The sequence below is a fragment of the Ambystoma mexicanum genome, chromosome 3p (genome assembly GCF_040938575.1).
Source record: "Ambystoma mexicanum isolate Mex_15411 chromosome 3p, UKY_AmexF1_1, whole genome shotgun sequence".
In the NCBI taxonomy this organism is placed as follows: Eukaryota; Metazoa; Chordata; class Amphibia; order Caudata; family Ambystomatidae; genus Ambystoma; species Ambystoma mexicanum.
The window spans coordinates 847,323,662-847,349,321 of record NC_090925.1 but is presented as its reverse complement, the minus strand read 5'-3'; the positions used below and the strand labels follow the sequence as shown (position 1 = coordinate 847,349,321).

The following is a 25,660-nucleotide window of genomic DNA, read 5'->3' as shown; positions in this document are numbered from 1 at the left end:
CAAAGCCTTTTCAAGTCCCATTGTGGGACCTAAATTTAGTCTTAAAATTTCTGATGGGTACTACTTTTGAACCACTTAATTCCTGTTCATTAAGATTTCTCACTCTTAAAACAGCTTTTCTAGTGGCTCTAACTTCCGCCAGAAGAGTGAGCGAATTACAAGCTCTATCTTGCAAACCTCCTCATACAATCTTTCATAAAGACAAGGTTGTTTTACAAGTGAAGCCTAATTTTCTCCCAAAGGTGGTCTCTAAATTCCACATTACTCAGAAAATAACCTTACCTTCGTTCTATCCTCCTCCCCACCCAGGGAAAGAGAAAGAGAGGTTACACAGGCTGGATCCAAGGCGTGCCTTGAGTTTTTATATTAGCAGACTTGCTAGGATAAGGCAAGCAGACCAATTTTTTGTAGGATACGCAGGACACAAATTAGGATTGCCAATCACAAAACAGACCATTTTAAGATGGATCATTTTAACCATTCTAGAATGCTACAAATTGCCAGGAAAAGAACCCCCTGAACATCTTAGGACTCATTCAACTAGGGGTATCGCAGCCTCTTTGGCCCTCCAAAGAGGGGTCCCAATAAAAGATATATGTGCGGCTGCCACATAATCGTCCGAACATACTTTTACCAAATTTTACAGCCTGGATTCCCCCTCTAGCCAGGAGACAAGATTTGGGAAAGCTGTGTTGCATTCTGTACATCTTTAAAGGGAAATATTTCATCTTTACTCCCACCTCCTCTGTACGCTACTGCTATGGGAGTCTATCAAAGATAAGGAATACGTCAGAGGACTCAATCCCTTCAAAGAACAAGTCACTTGCCAAACTGGTAACGTTCTTTCGATGGGATGTTCCTCCGACGTATTCCTTATCGCCCCTCCCATCCATTCCCGCAGTAAACCTTCCCTTGTAGTTGCAGCTTACGCTCCTTCAAGGTTACTAACCAATTAATGCAAAGCAAATCTGAACTTCAAAACGGAACTGAGCAACGGACGCTGCACAAGTCTATTTATGCTCATGATGACGTCGGCGCCGATACGGAGGCTGTCGAGGGACACCGACTCGAAGGATGTCGACACGTAGTGCACTCTACTGAAAAAAAATTCCGAGGCCAGCAAGCTGGAATGGATAACAACAAAGATAGGGAATACGTCGGAGGAACATCCCATCGAAAGAACGTTACCAGTTTGGTAAGTAACTTGCACTTCTTTAACATTCAGACCAAAGTTCCTCTGCATCTCCTCAAATGACAGCTCCATGAAGTATATCCCCTAAAGTGAAAATACCCCTCCTAGCCCAACTTTGCCAGTTAAGGCATCTAATATTGAGCTTTAGAACCTCATTATACCACAGTGAAGCATCTTTACTAAATCCATACGACTTCTTATTCTCTCCAAACCACATCCAAAAAACGTGTCTAGTTGCCATTATTGATTTAAGTTTGTCTATTAGCTGACATTTTCCCCATAGTATAGAGGCTTTTCAAATGATACGGACTGCAGATATCCTTTTCCATGCGTAAACAAAGAGGTCCTTTACAATCATCATCTCTATAATAATAAGATCCTTTCTTAAGCAAGAATGCCTTACAGTATTTATGTAAGTCTGGATAGCCAAATCCTCCCTCTTCAACCTTCTGCATCAATATATACCTTGGAATTTGTGGTCTATTATCCAAACCCCATAAAAAATTCTGGAAAACCTTATCAACTCGCAATATTCTGCTTCTTACTGATCGAAAATGGAATCGACTGAATAATATAGAGTACTTTTGGTAACAAGACCATCTTAATAGCGTTGATTTTCACCCACAAAGGAAGGTTAAATCTTTCCCATCTTCTTATAGAGTAAGACATTTTGTCCAACACTTTATCAATGTTGTTTTGCGCAATTTTTTTTAAATCACCAGTAATATAAATACCGAGATATTTAACACCCTCAGTGGACCATTTACAATTCCACATATTCAGAATTTCTCTATTATGAATCCTTGATAGCGGGATAATCTCAGTCTTGTCCCAATTCACTTTATGTCCAGATAACCTATCTACTTCCTCAAACATCTGTTTCAATAATAATAATAATCCACAAACTTGCGGGTTTGACAACAGGACTACCATGTCATCTGCATAGGATAATATTTTAACCTCAATTTTCCCAACACACAATCCCTTAATTTTTTCACACTGCCTAATATAAGCAGCTAATGGTTCAAGTGCCAGGTCAAATAAAAACGGAGACAGAGGACATCCTTGTCTCATTCCTTTAGTTAGCGGAAAAGACTCAGAAATCAAACCATTGACAGACACTCTTGCTTTGACCTCATGATGAATACATTTAATCATGTACATAAATGTTGGCCCAAAACCTATCCTCAACAAGGTATACTCTAGAAAACGGCAATTAACCCAAGTACATGCTTTTTCTGCGTCAAAAAACCCTGTGATTCCTTTTGTGTCCTTATTATAATGCTTCCCAACAACATTCAATACCGTCCTGATGTTATCATATCCATATCTCCCTGGGATGAAGCCAACTTGGGATTCATTTATCAAATCCTCCATATTTACCATAAGCCTATTTGCCCATATTCTTGTAAATATCTTAAAGTCCACATTTAGTAATGAAATTGGCCTATAGCTCCCACATTTTTCTTGATCCTTACCAGATTTCGGAATAACAATACTTATGGCGTCCATCATCGACGCACAGATAGTTCTTGTCATTAAAAAGTGTACATAAAATTGGTGACAGCTGATTAGCAAATTTCTTATAAAATTCTGAGATAATCCCATCAGGCCCCAGTGATTTCCCGTCTTTCAATTGTAAGATAGCAGTATTTTTCTGTCACAGTAATCATAGATTCAAGTAGCTCATTTGTATCCCCTCTAAACTTAGAAAGATTTATTTTTCCAAAAAAAGTCTGCAGATCCGAATCATTAGGATGTAAATCCTCCTTATATAACTCCTCATAATAAGATCTAACGTTCTACAAATGTCTGCACTCCTGTGGAATGACTCCCCTTCATCATTATCAATGGTAGAGATGTACGTATCATTAGACCTTTAAGCTTATTTGCCAATATTTTACCATTTTTGTCACCAAATTCCCAAAATAATTGCGTTGTATAAACAATAAATAAATAAACAATCCTTTCCCTGCATGTGTCTGCTCTTGATTGCTTTTGTGATTGGTCTTTCCTACATATCTTTTCGCAAGGACATTTAATTATGTAAATAACATTGTCAATATTACAGTTTGGTTTTGGAGGACCATGTCTGTAGAGGAGATAAAAACTGTGCAACCTCACTGGGGTTCAGGCAGTATACAGCAGGCAGTGTCAGTGTGGGAGGGTCCTCTTGACAAGGACCCCCAGAACAGAAAGGTCAATTTAAGACACCAGTGTCCATGAGCCCAGCCCTTAGATGTTTATGGCATGGGCCGGCTAGTTAGGAGGGACGCTCCTACCAATATCTGTCTCTTGGAGTAGACCCCCTGACAGCTCACTGTCTGTCTTGAGAGTTGTGGGCATGGAAAGCCTAGGACCCTAGACTTTTGAAAAGAGGCTTCAGAAACCCTGCAACTGGAATGCAACAGTAATCTCCTACTTTCGAATTGAGACAAGGACCAGCCCAATCTGGAAGTGTGCAAGACTGTATTTTGAATAGTGTTATGTTTTTGAGGAGAATTGTCCAGGCATCCTTTTCTCTGCATAAATAAAACTGAGACTTTTGTTAGCCTCTTTTCATCTCCCCCTCTAATGTGGTCTGCGACATACGCAGAGTGAGGGCTTGAGGGGTGTTGCCAGAAGCATTCCCTTGGGTATCCTGAGGAAAGAAGACCTGCTCTCACCCATCCTCCACAAGGTGCAGAGAGAGACTCCACCAGCCTGCCTCCAGGTAAGCCCTGAAAGGCTTGAGGGGTATTGCCAGCACCCCAGCATTTTTTGAGAGCTGTGTGCTTCAAGAAAATCAGAAAAGAAAAAAGATTTTTATTTTGAACCAAAATCAAAAATTATTTGTTTCAGTGCTAATCCACCCAGTGTAGCGCCATGCAGAGGTCTAGTGGGTGTATTCTGGTACTTTCTCCTGATTACTTGGCTGCTGTATCTGTATATCTCATCGTTGGCCTCCCTTTAAAGATGGGCGACCTCTAACTGCAGGCACTGGAGTGCCTGACCACCCCTGCCTCCCTCTCTCTGATTGGGCAAGATGAAGAAGGCAAGGCCCAATCAGCTGAGCCGGCAGGCAAACGCTGGCTCCCACTCAAGGGCCCCCCTAAGGCCCTGTCTTAGCCTGTCCGTACTAAGAGGGCCCCCACCCTCCTGAACCTACAAACAATGAAGCAGCCACATGATGCAGCTGGCCATTACATACAAACTTGCCCCCCCCCCTGCACCATGAGCTGTGAGTGATGTCTGAACCTTTCACCTGCCTCCTCCACTCACATTCTGAACCATAACTGTGCCTTTGCTCAATCTGCCTTCCCTGGCTCACATATTCTACACCTTCCTTTCTCACTGCATTCTTTGCCCTGTTTTGTGATTTCACATGTGGATGGTGTGCTTTTAACATCTTGCACCCCACTGCTGCATTTATTGTGTGCCCTCCTTTTGAATTTCGAATTTGGGTGTGTGTGTGTGTACCATCTTGTACCCCATTGCATTGTATTGTATGTCCCCATGTAACTACTAGGCCACTTGTGAGTTTGGGCTAGGACTGCGCAGTGGAACCACTCCTCTATCTTCTGCCACCCTGATGGCACTCTCCTATCTTCTCTAACTACTACACTATCACCTACCCCCGCCCGTCTTACGAGGTCTGGAAGGAAAAAGCACAAAGACATCCTGACCACCAACCCTGGCCTACCTATCGCAGATACCTATTTTAGTGCAACTTCCAGACAGGTCTTCACTGATATCCTCTTCTCTGTTCCCTCCCCAGATCTATGTAGTCCTCATCTCAGCTCTACTCTCTCTCCTTTCACATTCTCTCCCATTAATGGGGTCAGCAAGTGGGAAGTCCTCTTGGTGGGCTTCTCATCATCCCGCTGTATCATTAATGTCTACCACACTGGCACTATCTTGGTTCAGGTTCCTTAGCCCAACCTTCTTCTCTTTGACCAGCGCCTACCGTCCCTCATTAACTTCCTTCAGTCACCTGCCTCTCCCACAACCACTCTCTGTCCCCCCTCCTCCGACTGGTGTACCATGCCCCACTACTCCTCCTCTGAAAACTTTCAAAGGCAGAGACCTCGTTCACGTGGCCACACTTAATGCCCGCTCAGCCAACAAATACTCCGCCAACATCTGCCTCGTTCTTGAAGACAATGACCTCAACGTTCTCGCTCTTACTTAGACATGGTGCAATGCCAGCTCAGTCACTACTTTTGACTCCCTTCTCCCTGATGGCTACAAGATTATTTCCAAGCCACAACCTAACCGTGTTGGCAATGGGGTTGAGATCCCTGAGTGGGTTCCTTCCTCCCTCATACCCACCCAGCCGTAATCCTCCTTTGAGTGCCTGGTTTGCAAGTTGGTCATGTCTCCATCCTCCTCTCTATAGGCCCCCAGGTGCTATCTCCCTGTTCCTCTATGAATGGGCTGATTTCTGCTTTTATCTCCTCTCAACCTCCTCCACTTGCACTCTATCTCAGCATCCACTCTCTTACTTGACCTCTGTACTTCACTCTCACTCTCCATTGTCCCTTCTGGTCCTACCCACACGGCAGGGTTTATAGTGATAGTTTCAAATCAAAAGTTTCGAAAATCAAAAGTTTCGAAACAAAAGCTGTGACATGCTATATTTAACATGCAAAGTGCATTTCTTTCTAAACCAATCCGTCGACAATAGTCATGGATTGGTTTCAATTGAAATGCACTTTTACATGTTAAAAGTAGCATTTCAATGCTTTTTTTTGTAACGTTGAAACGTTAGATGGAGCTGTCCAGTGCTATAATTTCAGCACTGGACAGCTCCATGTAACGTTTCAAGGTTTTAGTGTATATTGGGGGGGGAGAGGGGTTCCCCCCCACCCACCCACCCTCCCAACCCTAACCCAAGCCCCAGCCCCAGCCCCAACCCCAACCCCAACCCTAACCCTAACCCATGTCGACAGCACTTTGAAATTTCTTTCAAAGAAATTGTCATTCGAAAGAATGGCATTTCGAAAAAATAATTTGAAAGTTTGCCTTTTTAAACTTGTGTATTAGAAAAAGGGACTGGACACCCACGGCAGGGCACACTCTTGATGCTTTCATCCACTTTGACCTCTCTTTCTCCCCCCAATAGTCACCCTTCACTCCTGGTCGGACCATTCTCTCCTCTCCTCCCACCTGGGGTCCCTCAGCCCTCTGACCGCACCTCCTCCAGCCCAGCCAACCTTGTTCATGAACATCCGTCCGATGAAATGAGTGTCAGCTGCTGCCTTTGCATCCACCTTCATCCCACTGTCTCCCCCAACCCCAGACTCTACCTCTGCTCTCAGCAACCTCCATCTGGCCATTACTAACACTCTGGACATTCTTGCCCCAGTCATGAGGATCCGCCTGAAACCTGCATCCAAGCTTAATACCTGGTATGACTCGGAACTTGCAACCCTGAAACACAAAGTGCAGAGCTGCAGAATGGAAGTGGCAAACCTCAGGCTCATCCTCTGACAAACTGGCCTACCACCTAGTCCAAAGGCAATACAGACTCTCCATCTGTGCCAAGAAAAGGGCCCACATCCAGGCACGGGTACCGGGTGCATCCAACAACACAGCTGAACTCTTTAAAATCTGCAGGGAACTTATCAACCATTCTGCAGTCTCCTCCTGCCCTCTTCGGTCCCAGGCCCTCTGCAACACACTGGCCACACACTTCACCACTAAAACGCTGGACATCTGAGCACCCTTGCTACCCTCTCCCTCCACCCACCCACGCTCCCTTGCCTCGTATGTCTTCCCACCCTCCCTCTCTCTCCTCCTCCTCCTCCTCCCCTCTCACACTGGAGGAGGTAACCAGAGTTGTCCACGCTATGAAGATCTCATCCAAACAGGATTCCCCTTGCTCCTCCAGAACCATCAAGCAGGGTTGGATTGGCAAAAACGCCTGAAACGTGCAATATGGATCTGTACACACAGATATTAATTATACATATGGTGATCCATTCTTGTATGAAATGTATATCACATTAGTGAACTCATAACCATGTTTTTCATAGTGTACTTAGGAACAATGCTATTTGATGCCACTTCCTGTTTTGTCAAGGGATGAAAGGTCGTGTTTCATCGCTTCCCGTGATGTCATTTTGGGTGGGGTCAAATGACATCACTTCCGGTGATGTCATCTGATGTCAAGGGTCGGGAGGCGACGGCTGGGCCACTTTTCTGAGGCAAGGGGTGGGCCACTTTCTTTTGGGTGTCCTGGCCTATTTCTTGTCCCAGTCTGACCCTGCCATCAAGGACAACATTGGCTCTCTTGCTCCTGCACTCGCTAATTTCTGCAACCACTATTTTGCTACTGGTTCTTTCCCCTCCTTCCTGTGTGCCCCTCCTGAAAAACCTTCAGCAGGCCTCACCTGTACTGCCAACTACCGCCCTATTTCTATAACCCCCTTTCTTGGGAAACTCCTGGAGGAGTTGGCCTTCCCCCAACTTATTTCATACACTGAACTTGTTTGCGATCTCCACGGCCATCAATCTGGAATCAGAGCATACAGTGTCACGAAAACTGCACTTCTGAACACCTGCGAAGAACTGCTCACAGCTGTTGACTCTTAACTCTTCAGCTGTCCTCATTCTAGTCGATCTCTCCTTTGCCTTTGACACAGTCAACCACTCCATCCTCATAAAACGGTTCCACGATACTCTGGGCATCTCAGAGCGGGCACTGGATTGGCTGACCTCCTTCCTAACTAACCGTTCGTCACAGGTTATTCTGGGCACCTTCTCCTCACCTATCTCTTTCTCCACCTTTGGGGTCCCTCGGGGCTCCAACCTCCCCCCCTGGCTCTTTAACACTAACCTTGCTCAGCTAGCCCTCCTCATTTCCTCCTTCTCCTCCAACTTCCAGTGTTACGCAGATGACGCACAACTCTTTTTCAAACTTCATGCAGACCCTCTTGCATCTTCCATCATCCCTCACTGCCTTTCTGCGATCCAGTCCTGGTGCACTTCTGACAATCTCTGACTCAATGCCAGCAAGGCTGATATCCTCCTATTGGGCACCCTGCTCCCTCTTTCTTCCCCTCATTCTTGTCATCCGCTATGGGCTCTCTCCTTTCTCCTCCATCAAAAGCCGGAAACCTTGGAGTAATCTTCTACTCTTAGCTTTCATGCCTCCCTCACATTCAGGACATTACCAAGAAGTCCATCTTTCAACTCTTCCTTCTTAAAGGAATTCTCCCTTTTCTCAGAAGCTCAATGTTACCGGAGCTCTTATTAATGTTTTATTTATTTGCATTTTGAAAGCGCTCACACAGCCCGGGGTCATCGAGGCGCTGTTAAAGGAATATGACTTAGTTGCAGATTTATAATGCACAGAGGCACCCAGAGGTTTCTAAGCGCGGACCTGGGGATTGAACCTGTGTTGCTTCGTGTTGTCTTGTTTCCAGGGCGAGCACGTTGCAGCTGAGCTATCCTCCCAGGAGCTATCCTCTTGCTCTCTCTAGGCTAGACTACTGTGATAGCCTTTTCTTGAATTTACCCTCTTCCTCTCTACGACGGCTCCAGCTAATCCAGAATAGGGCAGCAAGAATTACCCTTGGCCTCAAGTTCAGGGACCACATCTCTCCTGCCCTAAAATCTCTCCACTGGTTGCTGCAAGGATCAAGGATCCCTCTGCTTTATTTACAAGGCTGTCTCGGGCCAGTGACCACACTCTGCAACTTGCTCTTTCTAAATACTCTCCCTCTAGACCTCCAAGTTCCTCTGGTACCAACTCTGTGTGTCAGGCATTTTGCTGAACAGAGGGCCGGAGGCCAGACTCTTTCCTCAGCTTGCTCCCTCTAATGGAACAGCCTCCCCCTTCCTCTTCGTCTTGAGCTGGACCTCCTCAAATTCCAGAAGCTCCTCAAGACTTTCCTTTTGACCCCCTCATCCCCTTATTCCCTCCTCTGCTAATCTCACTGTTGCTGTGATTGGTGACCAGGACCCTTATGTGTCCTTCGGGGCACAGACCTCACACACACAATCACCTACAGCCTCCGCCTACATACAGCATTTGCGTTAGCACTCACCAGCCTTCGTCACTGTAGGCCTGCACTTACCCATTTTATTTTATTTTGTTCCCAAGCACATCCTACTCTGGGCACATATACCTGCTGCTCACTCACGAGCACGGGCACCCCAGCACTTATCCCCCTCTTCGCTTCTCAATGCTCACAAGGCATGGTAGGTTCGTCTTTATCTTCCAGTGTATTAATTGTTTTCTGTGCCATGTTCCCTCCCTGTTGCCTTGTGGGCGCTTTGAAACGCAATTTATTTGTTGCATAATCACCTAATAAATGCCCAGTAAATAGAATGAATAAATACGATTAACACTAGTGAGAATGAGTACTGCAGATTTGACAAGTAGTAGTGATGTGAAAAACTCTTCACAATAAATATTTTTGGAAGATGCCAAGACACTAAGGTTATTTTGGTTGCTTGAGACTGTTATGTAACACAAGAGGCCCACTGCGCTCCACAACAGTGGTAAATGTGCACTATGCCAGTTGCCATAGCCTAGTCTTTTATTGCTGAGGCTCCGTACAAGTCTGCATTTTTTTCAAAATGTATGACAATGTTACATTTCCAGAACCACCACCATAGGGCTGCATATGCATTTGATTTGTATCACAGATGTGACGCTGGAAAACAGTTACTGATAGGTAATTTATATTGTGAGTTGCCCTTGCATTTCAGGAGGAACTAAGTAGCAAAAGTGAATTGATTTGGATAGCATCAATTAGAAAAACATAACATCACCACACATATATATTCCAACATTGAAACCTGGTTAGCAGTTGCACACAAGAAGGGGAGAAACTGGACTTTAGAGTGTAGGATGCACCAAAAGATTAAACGCATGTTGTGTCTTCCTCGAAGCTGTACAGACCCACTATTGCTTATATTAAAATACCAATAAAACATTTCCCCTTTGCCCCCTTCAGGTGAAAGAGGCCGAAATTGACTTCTCAATTTTGTATTCCTAATGTTATTTTACCCACCACTATTATTAAAGCTGTGACCTTTCTGAGATGGCCTAGTGTCTCACCACACACACACACACACACACACACACACACACACTCCTCTTCCTCCCTTCCAGCTGATCTCCCAAGCTTAATCGAGAAGATAATAGCTGCATTTTTATATTATTCCCCCTCCCCCCTCATCTATTTGCAGGTGCTCTCAGCGTTGGATATACTTCAGCCACCTCAGATTGACTGCTTTGAAGAGATGTATCCTTTGCGTATTCAGATGGTCGGAGGGGGGCAGGACAGATACAATATGACATTCTGTACTTTTGGTTTGAGTCAGTGTTGTAGTAGGAGTGACATTTAGTTAACAAAGGTTAATGCAAGGAACATGCCGAGGGAACGTTCAGAGACATAGGACAGAGCTAGCATTATAAAGCACATTTATCACAGAAATGGGGACGTGGACAGTGGAAGGCCATCCATAATGTGCCATTTTGCAGTGCCACAACACTAATTGAAAAGAAAGCTTGCCTTCTGAGCCAGCTTCCTCGGTCTGGTGTGAATGTGAGCACTCTGAAAGTTGTTCCAATCGGTGCCAACAGACACAGAAGCTGAAGCCAATGGGCCCCATGTGTGATGGACTGCCAACCACACAAGGTGCCACTTGTGAGTCATGACCCATTAAGACCCTCTGAGTCAGAGTACTGGTATGTCGACAGCGGTGCATGGCAGGGCTCTATCAGACTGCCCTCCACCCCCATGATTTTAGAGCAGAAGTGGGACTTGCAAGAGCCTGTCACATAGTTCACTCACAGCTTAATGTTTCTGCCCACTTGACACCCTCCCACCAGGAGTCAGGTAGCAATAAGGTAAAATGCTGATCTCAAGGGGGACGGATAGCGTGTACATCTTGAAAGACTATGCATTTTGTGCGGAGTATATGAAGGCCTGGTTGGAGTAACAGGGAAATGAGAGAAATGCAGGACAGAACTATGGCATGCAAAGAAACATGGGGCAGAAATGGGACAGTGAGAGCAACATGATGCAGATAAAGGAACAAAGAGAATAAGTCATAATAGTGACAATGGGGCAGACCTGGGGCAATGAGACATAATATTTAAATTTAGTTTCGCAACATCTGAGCTGTAAAATTGACAATTCTGGTATATATATATATGTGTGTATATAAATAGGAAAGTCCATTTGAGCCAAGTCACACATTACACAACGCCACCTAGTAGCCATCGCTGGAAGTTCACCTTTAGTTCTGAGCCACAACAGCAAGGCGTTGTGGCTATGCAAATTAGCTCAAATGCAAACCTTTTTTCTCCAGGAAATTGTCTTTGTCTAAGAGGGCAGTGCTACTTTATGCATAGCTTAATCAACCCAAGACAGACATTTGCAAGCCTGCCAGGACAACCACATACCTGGTTTCTCCCTTATTATGGCTCATCAGTGCAGTATAATCCTGACAGCCTTGGGGTTGGAGCATTTGGCCATGTTTTCACAACACCAAGAAAGTTATGGGGGAAAGAGGGGGGGAAGAGGGGGGGGGGAAGAGGGGGGGGGAAAGAGGGGGGGAGAAAGAGAGGGGGAAAGAAAGAAATTACGAATTACATTTAAATCCACTACCTGAAACATTAACCAGCGTCCACTTCTTGAATGTAAGGAAGAAGGCAGTAGAGCCTTGGGACTGTTAACAGAAAACAGATTAATACAGCACAAAGAGGAGGGCAAAGTGAACAAGACAGGTGAACTTCTGTCTAAAACGGAGCTAGTAAAGCATGCTCCAGGGGTAGCAATGTTTCAACACCCCAACATTTTAACACTGGATATTTAAATTTGTGCTGTATTCTCCTTGACTTCATGTGGCCCAGATATGTCATCACAGAACTGATGCAGAGCGACTTGCACAAGGTGATTGTTTCGCCACAGGCCCTCAGTTCTGATCACATCAAGGTGTTCCTCTACCAGATCCTGCGAGGTATCTGTCACCATTGTACCACAGTTGGGAAATCTCTATTTGTAGTTTGGGTAGTAAAAGATAGTCTTTCTAACATGCCCGTCTCCACTTGCTCCCAAAAAGGTTTGAAATACTTACATTCTGCTGGTGTACTGCACCGTGACATCAAGCCAGGGAATCTGTTGGTCAACAGTAACTGTGTCCTGAAGGTAAGTGATGTACATCTAATCAAGCAGCATCTGCACACTGCTTGGTTATGATTCAAGAATTAAAACCACATTCTATGTGTGCTGTTAATTAATCTTTTATCATCCATAGTTCGGACCATCGCTTCACCTTTCTCTCAAAGTTTCAACACCTAACTTGTTACATAACGCTATGGGACTTTTTGAGATTCATCGTAAACTGTGTTATGGCTGTGGCTGATGTCAACAGACTGTTTCTACGCACTGTGAGATACCTGATGGTATTTTCCCACCTACTCCCTCAGGATCTTCCATTCAGGTGACCAGGAAAGGGCCATCGCTTTTGGATCCTGACCCTGACCCCGACGATGGTCCATGGCGGGGCAGTAGCCTTTTCTCAGCTCTCGATGAAGAAAAGAGGACAATTCCAGTGCAGCACATCTCAGGGCACAGGGGGGGAAGGCAGGCAAGGCTCCTACAACGACCGTCGCCACAGCAGGGTGATACAGGGACTGCAAATGCTCGCGATGGGGTGCACTCTCTTAAATCGTGACCCAGAGGAGATAGGACTACAAAAGTTGACAGGAGAGGGCCTAGAACCACAAGCTGGCGATTCCTTAAGTCTCGAGTGTGAACTCGGGGCGGCAGTGCTCCTATTCGATACCCCGGGTTCGAGCTGGTCAGTTCGCTGGATGGCCCAGGAACGCTTCCGATGAGGCTCTTTGGGAGTATAATCAGGAGGTGTTCCCACTACTCCAAAGGATCGAAGCGCCCTTCCAGGCCTTCAGTGATCGATACAAAAATAGGGGCCTGACAGGACAACAGCGGGCTCAGGGTGCCAAACCTTCCAGCACATCTCTGGTGGTTCCACACGTCTGCTTTAGCATTTCAGGATACATTGCTACTTCTGTAGTTTGGCGTGAGCTACAGGTGAACGACCTGGAATGGATACAGAGCCCCTTCTCTTATCCAAGATTCGCTTTGCACTCAAATGTGGGATAAACAATCAAAGATCTGTTCTCCTGCATGCACGCCAGATGTGGGCCAATCATGGTCCACGGTGTTCCAAGGCATACCAGACATACTGGCACCAGTAGTGTAGATTGGGATCAGACAGTCCCAATCCTCTTCCTGGCCTCTAGCACACGTTACATGCAGGAGCCAGCGAAAGTTGGGGTTTTTGCGGAAGGCTACATTCCCAAATAAGGAATTCCCAGGTCTGCTTGACCTGGGGGAAGGCAAATGGACAAAATGTCCAAAGGATAGAACAGCCATTTTCGTCACTGGCCACAGTCTTGAGCCAAATGCGGTAAACGCAATTTGGTTCATTAAAAAGAAGTAAAAATATTATAAAAGTAAACTGCTGCCACCAGTTTGTCCTAGGCACACTTGTACAATCACCAATACATCCTTAGAGCATGTCTAGGGCCATTAAACAAAAGTACCCCTATGCGCGATACTGTAAGGAACCTTGCCAAATAGATAACAAGAAATGGCAGCATAGTAAGTTTCCCAGTACTGACAGTCTGAAGGACGTGTCAGTTTCCCCATAAAAGATGAGCAAAAGCCCAGAGAAGCTCAGCTGAAGGCTCTGCTCCACTGGAAAAAGTCAGGTTAAGTTAGCCAAATAAAAGCAAAAAGTTTGGGGGGTCCATAAATGGAGGGAAGATTGCACCGAAAGGAAATCTTTCCTAGCACCATCCCTTTAGAGTTAGGGCCAGTCAGGCATTTCACCAACCCAGGGACCTAAGTAAATAAAGGTTTTGAAATGAACACCTTTGAGTCTGTGTCTCTCTTGATACCATGCCTACCTCACAACAACCTTCTGCTTTGCCTTCAGATCTGTGATTTTGGATTAGCCCGGGTTGAGGAGCCGGACGAGTCGCAGCACATGACTCAAGAAGTGGTAACACAATACTACCGTGCCCCTGAGATTTTGATGGGCAGCCGCCACTATACCAGCTCCATTGATATCTGGTCTGTTGGTTGTATCTTCGCAGAACTACTGGGTCGGCGCATACTCTTTCAAGCGCAGAGTCCAATTCAGCAGGTGAGCGGGATTCTGTTTGGGAGAGGGGAAAGCAGCGCCTATTGTACACTATGAAATGTTATTTGGTATGCTTGCTGCACTTGTATGCTTTAATGATATGCAGAGTGATGATGCTGCTACTAATGACATGATTTGTAATATCTTATTGCGTGAGTAACTGGATTTGACAATCAGTAAAGGTCCCACAGTTGTAGCTAGTATTAGTAGTACTATTAACTCAAATATTTGTAGTTGTGATGTAAGTTTAGCAGCAGCACTAGTACCAGTGTTTGTAGAAGTGGTACTGTTAGTAGTACCGCTGGGAATGGTATGTCTCCTTGTAGAAGTGCTAGCTGGTGGGGATGTTACTATTCAGTACATGTACTAATAGTAGCAACAGTACAGCCAGTAGTAAGAGTAGGATCACTAGTTGTGGTCCTAGATGGAGCAGTAGAGTTATGAAGACGTAATAATTATTGGTGCTAGTAGGTATAGTAAAGGAGAGGTAAGAAACGCATTAGTGTCATGGCAGACATGCCCCAGAGAGAAGTGGCCTCTGTGGGCCTGGTAGGACAGCTGGTGGGAGTATTTTAAGTCATCCGCTGAATGTGAAGAAAAAGTCATTCATTTATAAAGGAGTTTTATAAAAAAATATTCATGAAGGGTACCCATATAGTATGTTCTGTTGGGCAGAATGTCCTAAACTGGTGTCTGCTTTTTGAACTGTTTTGATTTTCTCAGTTGGTTCACCAGCCCTTTTCCCTTGTGAGTTCTAATCCAAGGCATCTTTGGGTACTCAACTGTTATGTTCCCCTGAGGAATGCTAAGCCTCTGCTGGTGGGTTCCCCCTAGGTACCCGATGTTTCCCTGGGTGCGTAAACTTGCCCAGTTCCAGGTGTTCTCTTCTTAGGTTGGTTTAAGTGATACCTTGTTCTCCAACATTGAATTATTCATAGATGCCCTTTTAAAAAAATATTTCCTCGTCAGGCTGGGAATCCTTGGTTACATTAGCATTAAGAGAAACTACAGCGCTATGCAGCCTGTGCACCTAATTTGATGCTTAGAACATAAGGTTGGGTGGTCCTAAGCCCCGACCACAGAGGCAATCTTCAATTTCTAACCCCACATCATGCTGTGAGAAGTCTTACCCCAACTTCTACTGAAATTGAGCACTTAATCCAGTAAAACTGTCTTATTTGTAGAGTGGGTCTGAGGATAAGGATAGATGCTTTCTGGTGCTCAAGGTAGAGGGTGACTATCTAGGGGTTCCATTCCCTGTTTCACCAATGTGCTTCAAATAAGCCCCTTCTTTACTCAATTTTCCATATCTGAGAATGTCCACAAATCCTCTAAAGGCCAATATCACTCTTCAGAATCTGCTTTACATGTGGACTTAAAATGTCTCCACTGGGAACAAGCACCAGGACTGTATCTTCTAGTTGCAACCCTTAATGTAAAATTAATGATTGCAGTAAGTCTCAGGGGCTACATGCCACGCCCCAGCATAACAAGCATAGGGGAGTGGGCTGCTGGCTAAATGACGCAGCCTATCCACCATCTGATGTTGAATCTAAGTGTCTCAGCTGTAGCTTCAAGAAAGATGCACACTAAGTTCAGGAGAGAGGTCCCGGTCTAGTGATAGACCTGACGTAATGGAATAAAATGTGGAAAGCTTTGCAACTGACTCATGTGCCAAAGCAACGCTGGCCTACCTATGCCACGATTGAAGGCTAGGCTTCCGAGAAATGGCTACGATGATGAAAGATCAATCGTCTATGAAACTAGTAAGCAGGTGGAGCGTTTCCTTTGCGCTGTCCATGGATAGGTCTGTGAAGTATACCTTCGAGGGGATTGGGTCCTCCGACGTATTCCATATCTATGACATGTAATCACCACAGCTGTGCTGCTTCGGAAACTTTTTCGGCGTCTGCGTCCTGCATCGATGACGTCGATGCGCCGTCGTCGAGGACCTCCTCCGATGTCCGACGTCATCCGATGTGATAAGTAGGACGAACGACGCCCCTAGCCTCAGTTCCGTTTTTTCCACGAACGTGTTGCTTCGTGAATCTCGGTTAACGCCTCGACTCTTTGGAGTTCTGTTCTTCTCGTTTCTTCGAACCTGTTCGTTTTGTGAAAATCCTTCGTGTGAAGATGTCTTCTACTTCGTCTTCGACCCCGCGTCCGGGCTTCAAGAAGTGCGGGGAGTGTGGGTCCAAGATGTCGGTGACGGACTCGCACGAGGCCTGCCTCTGGTGCCTCGGGGAGGCCCACGACACGGATGACTGTATCGACTGCCAGTCGCTCACGTCCAAAGCCTTACGCGAACGTAAGAAGAAGTTGTCGGTAGGTCGGGTGTCCAAGCCCCGGAAGTTGAGGTCTGCGGGGCTTTCGACGGATGATTCGAGGGGTGACTCTCCGCGTCATCGTCGGAAGTCTCGTGGGTCTCCTTCTAGGAGTCGGTCTCGCCACTCCTCAGCCTCTTCGAGGCATTCTCGGAAGCGCCGACACCGGTCGTCTTCCAGGTCCTCTTCGGAGGACTCTGCCCGGCATGTCGCTTACCCCACCAGCCGTGCGACGCCGGAGGAATGGGCTTCCTTCGGGAAGAAAATGCTGGCGATTCTTGAGTCGCAGGGTACTAAGCCGTCCGCGCCCCCGAGTGGGGTCGGTCGTGAGAGGTCGAGAGACACCGCTCGCAAGAGTGGTCGGCACGAGTCACGGGAGAGGTCCCGTTCGGACAAGGAGACTCGTTCTCGACGTACCCGTTTCAGGTCCCGTTCCTCGACGCGTTCGAGACCGTGTGCACCTGTGAGGTCTTCGAGGAAGACATCGACGTCTGAGGCGTCGAGGGTGTCGACTGGCTTTCTCGAGGCTCCGGCTCCGAGGAAGTTGTCGAAGCCGTCGACGCTCAGGTCGTCGAAGGACACGCTCGGGGCTCTGGCTTCGAGGGCTGTGTCGACGCCGCTGATGCTGGCGGCGCTGCATCTGACGTCGACGCCGATTTCCTCTACGTCGATGCCGATCCTCTCTGCGCCGATGCCGGTTCTCTTGACGCCGGTGCCGATTCGCTCGACGCCTTTCGTGTCGGAGGTACCCCGTGGCACGGGGGAACCCCCTAGGAAGGCTCTGCTTAAGAGCAAGCACTCTCGGGTGCCTTCTTTTCGCCGCCTGGAATATATTTCAGAGGCGGATGAGGATTCGGATGGCCTGGTTCCTAGTCAGGTTCCAGATGAAATTGTCTCGGGCCATAGTCAGTTTGACGATTTGAGGCAGTCACTGCATGATGCCAGTGGACTGGACACCTTTCCGGAGGTGGAGTTTTGTAGGCCTGAGCCTGGCTCTCATGGCGATTCCTCGTACCGGCGCCTTATGGCTAGGGTTTCTGAGTACTTGGGATGGTCTGCTCCCCCAGGAGAGTTTGTGCAGGATGATCTAACGGACATCCTTGATGTTGGTCCCCCAACTGACCCGGTACTGCCGTTCCATATGGCTTTACAGAGAAGGTTGGCGGTGGCTTGGACTGCTCCGGAGAGTCTCCCGGCGGTGGGCAGATCCTTGTCGCGAAAATACCGTCCAGCCAGTAGCGACCCCTGCTACTTGACCAGGCACCCCCACTCCGGAGAGTTTGGTGGTGCAGGCGGCCACGGCCCCAGCAAAGCAGGCGTCATACCCTACCATCACTCCTGATAGGGACGACAAACGTTTTGATGGCTGGGCGAAGAAAGTGTTTTCTTCTGGTGGTATGGCGCTTCAGGCGGCCAACTCCATTTGTGCCTTGTCTCGTTTCACACACACTCTGTGGAACTGTGTTGCGTTAGCGGCTGAACATATTCCCGAAGGGGACGAACGGGATGGTTTCCTTGCTATGGTCCAGGATGGTAAGGATGCCATGTGTGAGTCCGTTCAGTCGGGTTTGGACTTAGCTGAATGCGTCAGTAGGTCCATGGCGGCGAGCACCGTGATACGCAGGTTTGCGTGGTTGCGGAAGTCGGGGTTTGCTCCTGATGTGCAGTCCCGGCTCCTCAACATGCCCTTTGACGGTGAACACCTTTTTGGCAGCAAGGCTGACGAGAGCCTTGAGAGGTTGCAGACCTCAAAAGCTGCAGCGAAGTCGTTGGGCGCTGCAGTTCGCCAACCTCCGCCTTTTCGTCCTAGGGGACAGCAGTGGAGGGGTGGTTCCTTTCGCTATTACTCGTCCTTCAGTAAAGCGAGAGGAGCTGGCAGTCAAAGAGGCCAACGCAGGGGTACCAGAGGTGGACGACTGGGTACCCGTGGTGCCAAGGCCGCTCGGGCAGTTGCCTCTTTGCCCTCAGGTAACGGCGCAGCCGCTCCCTCTCAGTCATGAGGCCATGTCACATGGTTTGCCGGTTGGGCGAAGGCTGGCGCAGCATCTTGTAGAGTGGCAAGCCATTACTTCAGATGTGTGGGTTCTGGAGATCATAACCCACGGCTACTGTCTTCCCTTTCGGCACAGGCCTCGCGACAATCCACCGGGGAACCTCTCTTTGCAGAGTCCGGATCGGCTCCTTGCGCAGGAAATTCAAGCCCTGCTGGAGAAAGGCGCCATAGAACTGGTGCCTGTAGCGGAGAGGAACAAGGGATGGTATTCCCCTTATTTTTTGATTTCGAAGAAAGACGGGGGATTGAGACCCATCATGGACTTGCGCGGTTTGAACAGACTCCTCAGGAAGGACAAGTTCAAGATGGTTACTCTCTCTCAAGTCCTCCAGGCCCTTCAGCTTCAGGACTGGTTGGTGTCACTCGACCTCAAGGATGCTTACTTCCATGTGCCGATCCATTCCAAGCACAAGAAGTACCTGAGGTTCTGTGAAGTATACCTTCTCTGCAAGAGTTTCATCCACGAGACAATCTTCAGCATAACTCCTGTCTATGGATTTCCTGATAGAGACTAGCCAATCCATGATCGCTTCAATTACCTTGACCACAGCCTAGTTAAATGGTGTAGCAACCATGTAGACTGTTAAAACCATCCATGGCTTCATCAGTAATTATATTCTCTGTGATGGGCCTTTTGACAAGAGCTGATAATCTAGAAGAGGAGCAATTGGACAACCCATCCACCACAACACTACATTACGCCGATTGTATTGCTTGTTAAGGAGATGGTTTTTCAATGTTATTAACTCATGGCTTAGGAAAAAGTAGCCTGTAGTTTTGGGCAAGAATTGGCCCTGCTCCTTATGCGAGTCGAAAAAATGCTGTGCCACAGAATGAAAATGTTGAGTCTGCCTGCCCAGTTGTGCTATAAACCCCCAGCACAAACCGTTCAACCCGCAATATATGCCTGTATAAAAACATGTTCACACTGGCTGTGCCCATACATGTCCATAATGACTGCACCAATATATGCTATCTATGAACATTCCCATGTTTGCTTTGCACATAATGCCAGTAATAATATAAGAAAACATGTGCAGTCTGGCTCGGCAGTATCCTCATGTAAAAATGCCATACCACAATAAGAAAACATGTCCAAACTGGCTGTATGAAAATGCCAGTCTAGCAGCATTATACTTAACATGCTTGCTTTATTGTAAAGGTCCATTACAATTGGCATGACAAAGTACGAAATGGCTAGACTGGCAGAACCAGAATGCCAGTCTAGCCTCAAAGTGCTTGCTTTATCATCAATGGATGCCTATAAAAAATGTTGTAGTAGCGCACCCCACTCCTCAAACCCCCACCCGCCAAAATTAGCTCATCAGTGCCGGCCAGGCACAAATACATGGTGCACCCATTCACTGTCTCATTCACACGTGTACCCAGCCACCCATACATCATACACTCACCCATTACATAACGCACCCTTGCATGCATGCTGTGAGGAGTCGGGAATGAAACTCAGACACAAATAAGTCATTTTTTTGTTTGAAGACTTTTATTGAAAAGGCCTCTGCGACCCTGCACTAAGATGAATTTCCCTAACTAAAACCAAAAACTAAGAATCTGTCTGTGTCAGGATGTCAAAATCAAAACTGTCCTTGTGTCCAAAAGTTTTATTCTGACCCTCACACTATAAACAAACCTATACTGTGAAAAGGCAAATGTCCTTGACCATAGGTAATTGCCAAAGAGTTTGTAAGGGAGGAACAAACAGCTCCAATGCAAAAGCTCCAGGGGGTGGCTCCCTTTAACTTGAATTCTCCTCAATACAAATGATTATTTGTCTAACAGTTCTTTGTGTCTTTCTTGGCCCACAACAGTACTGTTATTTACGAAGCTGCTTAGCTTTGTAGTTCCACTTCTTTCAAAAAGGTCCTTTTTTGTCTGGTAAACACTGTTCTATATTTCCACGTATTAGATCTTGTAGACTTGCAACTTCCTGGTATACTCCCCTGCCAGGACTTCTCATTCACTTGTGTTTGCTTGCTACTCTCTATTGCCACGACTGCTTGTATTCACATGTATTATTGTCTGGTATACTCTACTGCCAGAGCTTCTTGTATTCACACACAATAAAACTGCCTGGTTTACTGTCCTGCCAGAACTTCTACACTTTGTTTCTCTTTTACTACCAGAGTCGTGCATACCGTCTTTGGTATAGTATATCTCCTTGATATTTATTTATTTTATTGTTTGCTTGTTAGGCTCTTATACAATAATAAATACTGTTTCAAAGCGCCAACAGGCCACGGGGGGAGGAAACAGGAATGGGAAATACATTGAAATACATTAAAAACACAATATAAGAGCTATGGAGGGGACGAGGGAAAAAGGATGAACCTACCATGCCTTGTGAGTATTCAGAACGTGCAAGAGCAGCAAGTTCATTGAAGTGGAACTACAAATCATTTGATTTGTATTCCCCACATATTTGTATTCCATACAGTAATATCTTGTTAGGAGCCTTATTCGCAGTATACTTTCTTGTTTCTCATTCAGTCTCTTTACTTTCTCTCCTTCCGTGGCTTTAATTATTAGAGTTCGTACGAAATGCCCCAGGATCCTCACTGTGTTTGAGTTGATTCACTGGCTCTTGCTGGTGTTACCGGGCCCGTTCGCGATCAAGCGGCAAATGTGTACCACTTTCTTACCTCTCTGGACTGCTCTCGCTTCACTAAGGTGTCTCCCGAAGCCTCGCGTCAGCACGCCTGTCTCGGTCCAGGTCCCGGTAGGTAAAATGCTGCTTTCTATGGATGCTGCATGCCCAGGAGTTTTCCACTGCCTCCTGGCATGACTGCAGCACGACCTGACCTTGCAGCGTTTCCTCTTCTCCCCTGCTGGTGAGTCGCTCAGCACCGCCACGCTGGTTCATGCTTCCATTTTTCACAAGCTTTGTGGATGAATGGCACTTCTTCTTCCAAAAAGCAGCTGCCACCCCTATGACTTGGTCTTCGGTCTTTAAATCTCCCGCGTGCTGGTGCACTTTGAAAACCACTAGAATGCTCATTGAACTTGAGGCTCCTTTCATTCTGCATTGCTCTTTCCCTCTTCCCAGTATTTGGGTGATTGTGGGAAAAGAAGTCCATTGTGGTCGGGTGATGTAGATTACCTGGAAAATCACTTTCCACAGTTCTAAAGGATAAATCAGTTCTATATGGTGAATAATTAGAACTGAAAAAGGTGGTCTTAGATCTTCCACATTTTAGATCAGGGATGGAAGTTTGATTTACATAGTTTTGGGAAAGGGTTCTCTAGTTTACCTAACAGGGCGCGTGTAGATGTATGGCAATAGGCAATGAGGCTATTGGTTATAAAGGGGTCATCTTCACGGGCAAATGGGGGACCATGTCTCATCCAATGAAGCCATGACATCCCCCATGTGATCCTCCCTCATATAGCCACGCCCAGGGTCAGGATCAGGTAGCCTCCACCGTGGCCTGGCCATTTGGGAGGAGGTTACCGCCTGGGAATCAGTGATTTCATCACAATGCAGATACACTTAAAACATGCAGCACACACACGCACTTGCAACATTTATTTACTTATGTGCTCTGGACCCGAATCAATCCTCCCAAGGAAGAACTCCACTGGGCTGCTGCACCCAGCTCTAGCTTCCACCATGCAGACAGGAAGCAAAGAGTGAGCTTACTGGTTGCGGTCATGCTCAATGGAGCCGGAGTGATGGGTGCCACAACTGGAACTTTTCTTTTTGAAGTAGATTACACAAATTAATTAATTAATTTCTATTTGAAGTAGGAGCGCAATGCACTGGGGCTTCACAAAGAAATTATTTCACTTCAGTAGGAAATCCTTTCATTCTGAAGTCCAGAGTGTACAAACTCTTAGGTTTTCTCTTGGAAGCTTGTGGCGTCTGCTCCAGGACCTGGTTTTGGGGGGGGGGGAGGCGGATCCCAGTGTTTGACAGTTCCCCAGCCCTTTTGCCATATGGACTTCATAGAGATGCACAGCAAAATATAGAGATTCCCTGTCAGCAAAAATAAATCAAAATACCACAAGCCAGCAAATGTCAAGGAGGCTACTGGATTTTAAAAGGATCCAGAAATGACCTTCTGGTTTTATGGGGATTCTAACTGTTTCTAAGGGAAAGTTCAGCGTGTCATATTGATAAGGATTTTAGGACCATGCAAGAGCAGTTCTGAGCTCAGGAGAAATCCTCCCCAGACTATTCTGGAGTGAATGAGCTTCTACCTCAAAGGTCCTATCAAGATACCTAGGCTGCAAGCTCCTTGTGTCGCCTTTGCACCAACATAGAGTCTCGGCCCAATCGTCTCCACCAACCGGTACAGTTTCATCCTTCCAAAGTGCTAGGCATGTGTATCGGTTTTCCAGCTCTCCATTCATTTACCTTCATTTAGCTGCTTTTGGGTTTAGTGAGGTCCTTTTAGCCCCCTTCACCTGCTCAGCTCACATGTTTTCGTGGCACTGGTCAGTCTCTAAGTTGCTAGTGCAGGGAGAGCTTTTTTTCCTGTTAGAGAGATTCTTTTTGTAAATATTACTGTCTTGAGCCTCCCAGCTGCTGCCAGACTCATTGGGATTTTTTTCAATGGCTTTGAATGTGAGTAAGATTTCTTTTTCTCACCTCTGTAAGGGTGCAGAAGTATGGGACGGACACAAAGATTGCATAGTGGTTGCTATAAACTTTTATTTGTTTCAAAAGAAAAGGGAAAAACCTACCTATCCCTGATGCTAAGAGGTGTTTCCCTGCCTCAAATAATAAACGAAGGAGATTGTCAGAATGTCCAAAATCATGTCCACCGTCGTGTCAAATCCGATTTATATCCCTTACACATATGAACATCTAAGGATAAAGTCTCTGCTGGGTCCAGAAGAATGACTCCTTTCTTCTGAACAGAGGATTTAAAAGTTTTTTTATTTTTTTATTAAAATGATTTAGTTTGAGCTCAAACTTTACATTTTGTCACTGTGAAATTTCAACTAACACAATTGTATTGATTAAAAAGAAAAGAGAAGAAGAGAAATAAAAGATAAGAAGAATTCATTCATCTTAAATTCCATCTCATGATCACTTTGGTAACTACATACATTCAATTTTGTCTATTCTTACAAGTTCCAGTTCTCTGTTCTTCAACATTATTCAGCATTAATGAGTCCCAAAATTAGATCACTATGATAGTGAGTAGTTTATCGTTTCCCGTGGTAATATATGCCCAGCGTTCGTTAATGTCAATTTTTCTTGCTTCTTGAGGGAGCATTTTAGTGTATTTTTCCCGTTTCACAGTTTCCCTGGTTCCTTTGCTTCTCAACGCCACAGGGAAATGGCTCGCTTTCCCCTGGCTTTCTTCTCAGTGTCCAGTTGTGAACCCCCCCGACGTTTTGCTTTTGTCTGACCATTGTAGCCTGACTTTTACCAGTGGAGCCCAGCCTTCTGCTATACTCCGCAGGGCTTTTGATCATCTTGTTAAGGGGAAACTGATATGCCCTTCAGACTGTCAGTTCTGGGAGACTTTGTTTCTCTTTGTCTTTCACTTTGTTGCCATTTCTTGGTAACTTTATCAGTGCACAATGTACCGTCCCGTACAGTGCGCTGAGGTCTCTGTTTCATTTTAAGGGCCTAGACACCCTCAAAGGATTTTTGGTGAATGTACAAGTGTGCGCAGGATGAAACTGATGGCAGCAGTTACTATTTAAAGCATTTTGACTCTTTTCAATGGTCCAAGCTGTATTTACCGCGTTTGGCCCAGGATGGTGGACAGTGCCTAAAATGGCCATGGCACAAAGTCCTTTGGTCATTTTGTCCCTTAGCCTTCCCCAGGTCAAGCCGACCTGGGAAAATCCTTATTTGGTTATGCAGGCTTGCGCGCAAAACGAGGCTTTCGCGGACAGGATGTCTGGTGTGCTGGGATGACTGAGACCATCGTGGTCGATGATTGGTTCATGTCTGGGATGGTTGAATGTGAGCAGATCTCCCATTGGTTGCCCTTCGGTCTGGCACGAAGCAAACATTGGATAAGAGAAGGCACTCTACACCCATTCCAGGTCGATCTTGTGCATTCTCACTGAACTTAGTAAAGGAGCCAAGTATCCTGAACTGAAGAAACAAATCTGTGGAACCGCTGGAGACCTAATGGAAGGTTTGGCACCCTCATCCCGTTGTTGTCCAGTCGGAGCCCCTGTTTGTCATCTATCACAGAAGGCCTGCAAGGGCACGTCGACGCTTCGTAGTAGTGTGACCAACTACTCTCGGCACCTCCTGCTTAACCTTCAAATGGGCCCCTTCAGAAGTGTTGCTGGACCCCCTAGTGAAGTGACCAGCTTCTGCAGGACCTTTGCTCTGGAATCGATGCCGTCTTGACTTGAGACTTTGGGAATCGTAAGCTCTTGGTAGAAGGCACTCTCCCACTGACCATCATACTCCTAGCATTCCTAGGTCTGGAACTAGGTGAGTATACCCGAACCCAGGCCTATGCGGTACCTTTGTCGCCTCGCTGTGCTAACAAGCTTTGTGGATGCCTTGCTGCTGTGCCCTATTGTGCCCAAAGACAAACTGCAGCGGAACTGACCCGATCCCTTCCCCAGAAGCAGAGAAAAGCCCACTGTCCCACCACGGATTGAAGTCCAGAAACGCAGCCCCTGAAAGCCAGAGAGTCGCACAACTGCTGGGCTCGAACCTGCAAGTGAATTGGACTGGACTGACAAAGTTTGGTCCGGGCTGCGTCGAGGGTCAGTGAGAAATTGCAACACTTACCAGTGGCCCCTAGGTGCATCCATAGACTTTTATGCCAAGTGTCCCCCAAGGGCCTTTCTCTTTAGTTAGGGTAGCCTGAGCTACCATCCTATTCCCGGAAATCACTCTGCCCTCTTGTGGAGACCCTCCTCGAATAGTGGAACTCTATTCTTCATCGCCTCACCCCCTTCCTGAGACACTACAGC

At 46.5% G+C, this 25,660-nt stretch overlaps 1 protein-coding gene across 2 annotated transcripts in view; it reads left to right on the top strand.

The window, feature by feature from the left end:
* LOC138580990 (serine/threonine-protein kinase NLK2-like) overlaps positions 1 to 25,660 on the top strand; it is a 487,111-nt gene that overhangs the window by 288,238 nt on the left and 173,213 nt on the right. For both annotated transcript variants that reach the window (XM_069651971.1, XM_069651970.1), the window contains exons 3-6: positions 10,376 to 10,431; positions 12,048 to 12,154; positions 12,257 to 12,342; positions 14,159 to 14,368. In XM_069651971.1, the coding sequence (XP_069508072.1) occupies positions 10,376 to 10,431; positions 12,048 to 12,154; positions 12,257 to 12,342; positions 14,159 to 14,368 (459 nt within the window). The remainder of the gene's footprint in view (positions 1 to 10,375; positions 10,432 to 12,047; positions 12,155 to 12,256; positions 12,343 to 14,158; positions 14,369 to 25,660) is intronic.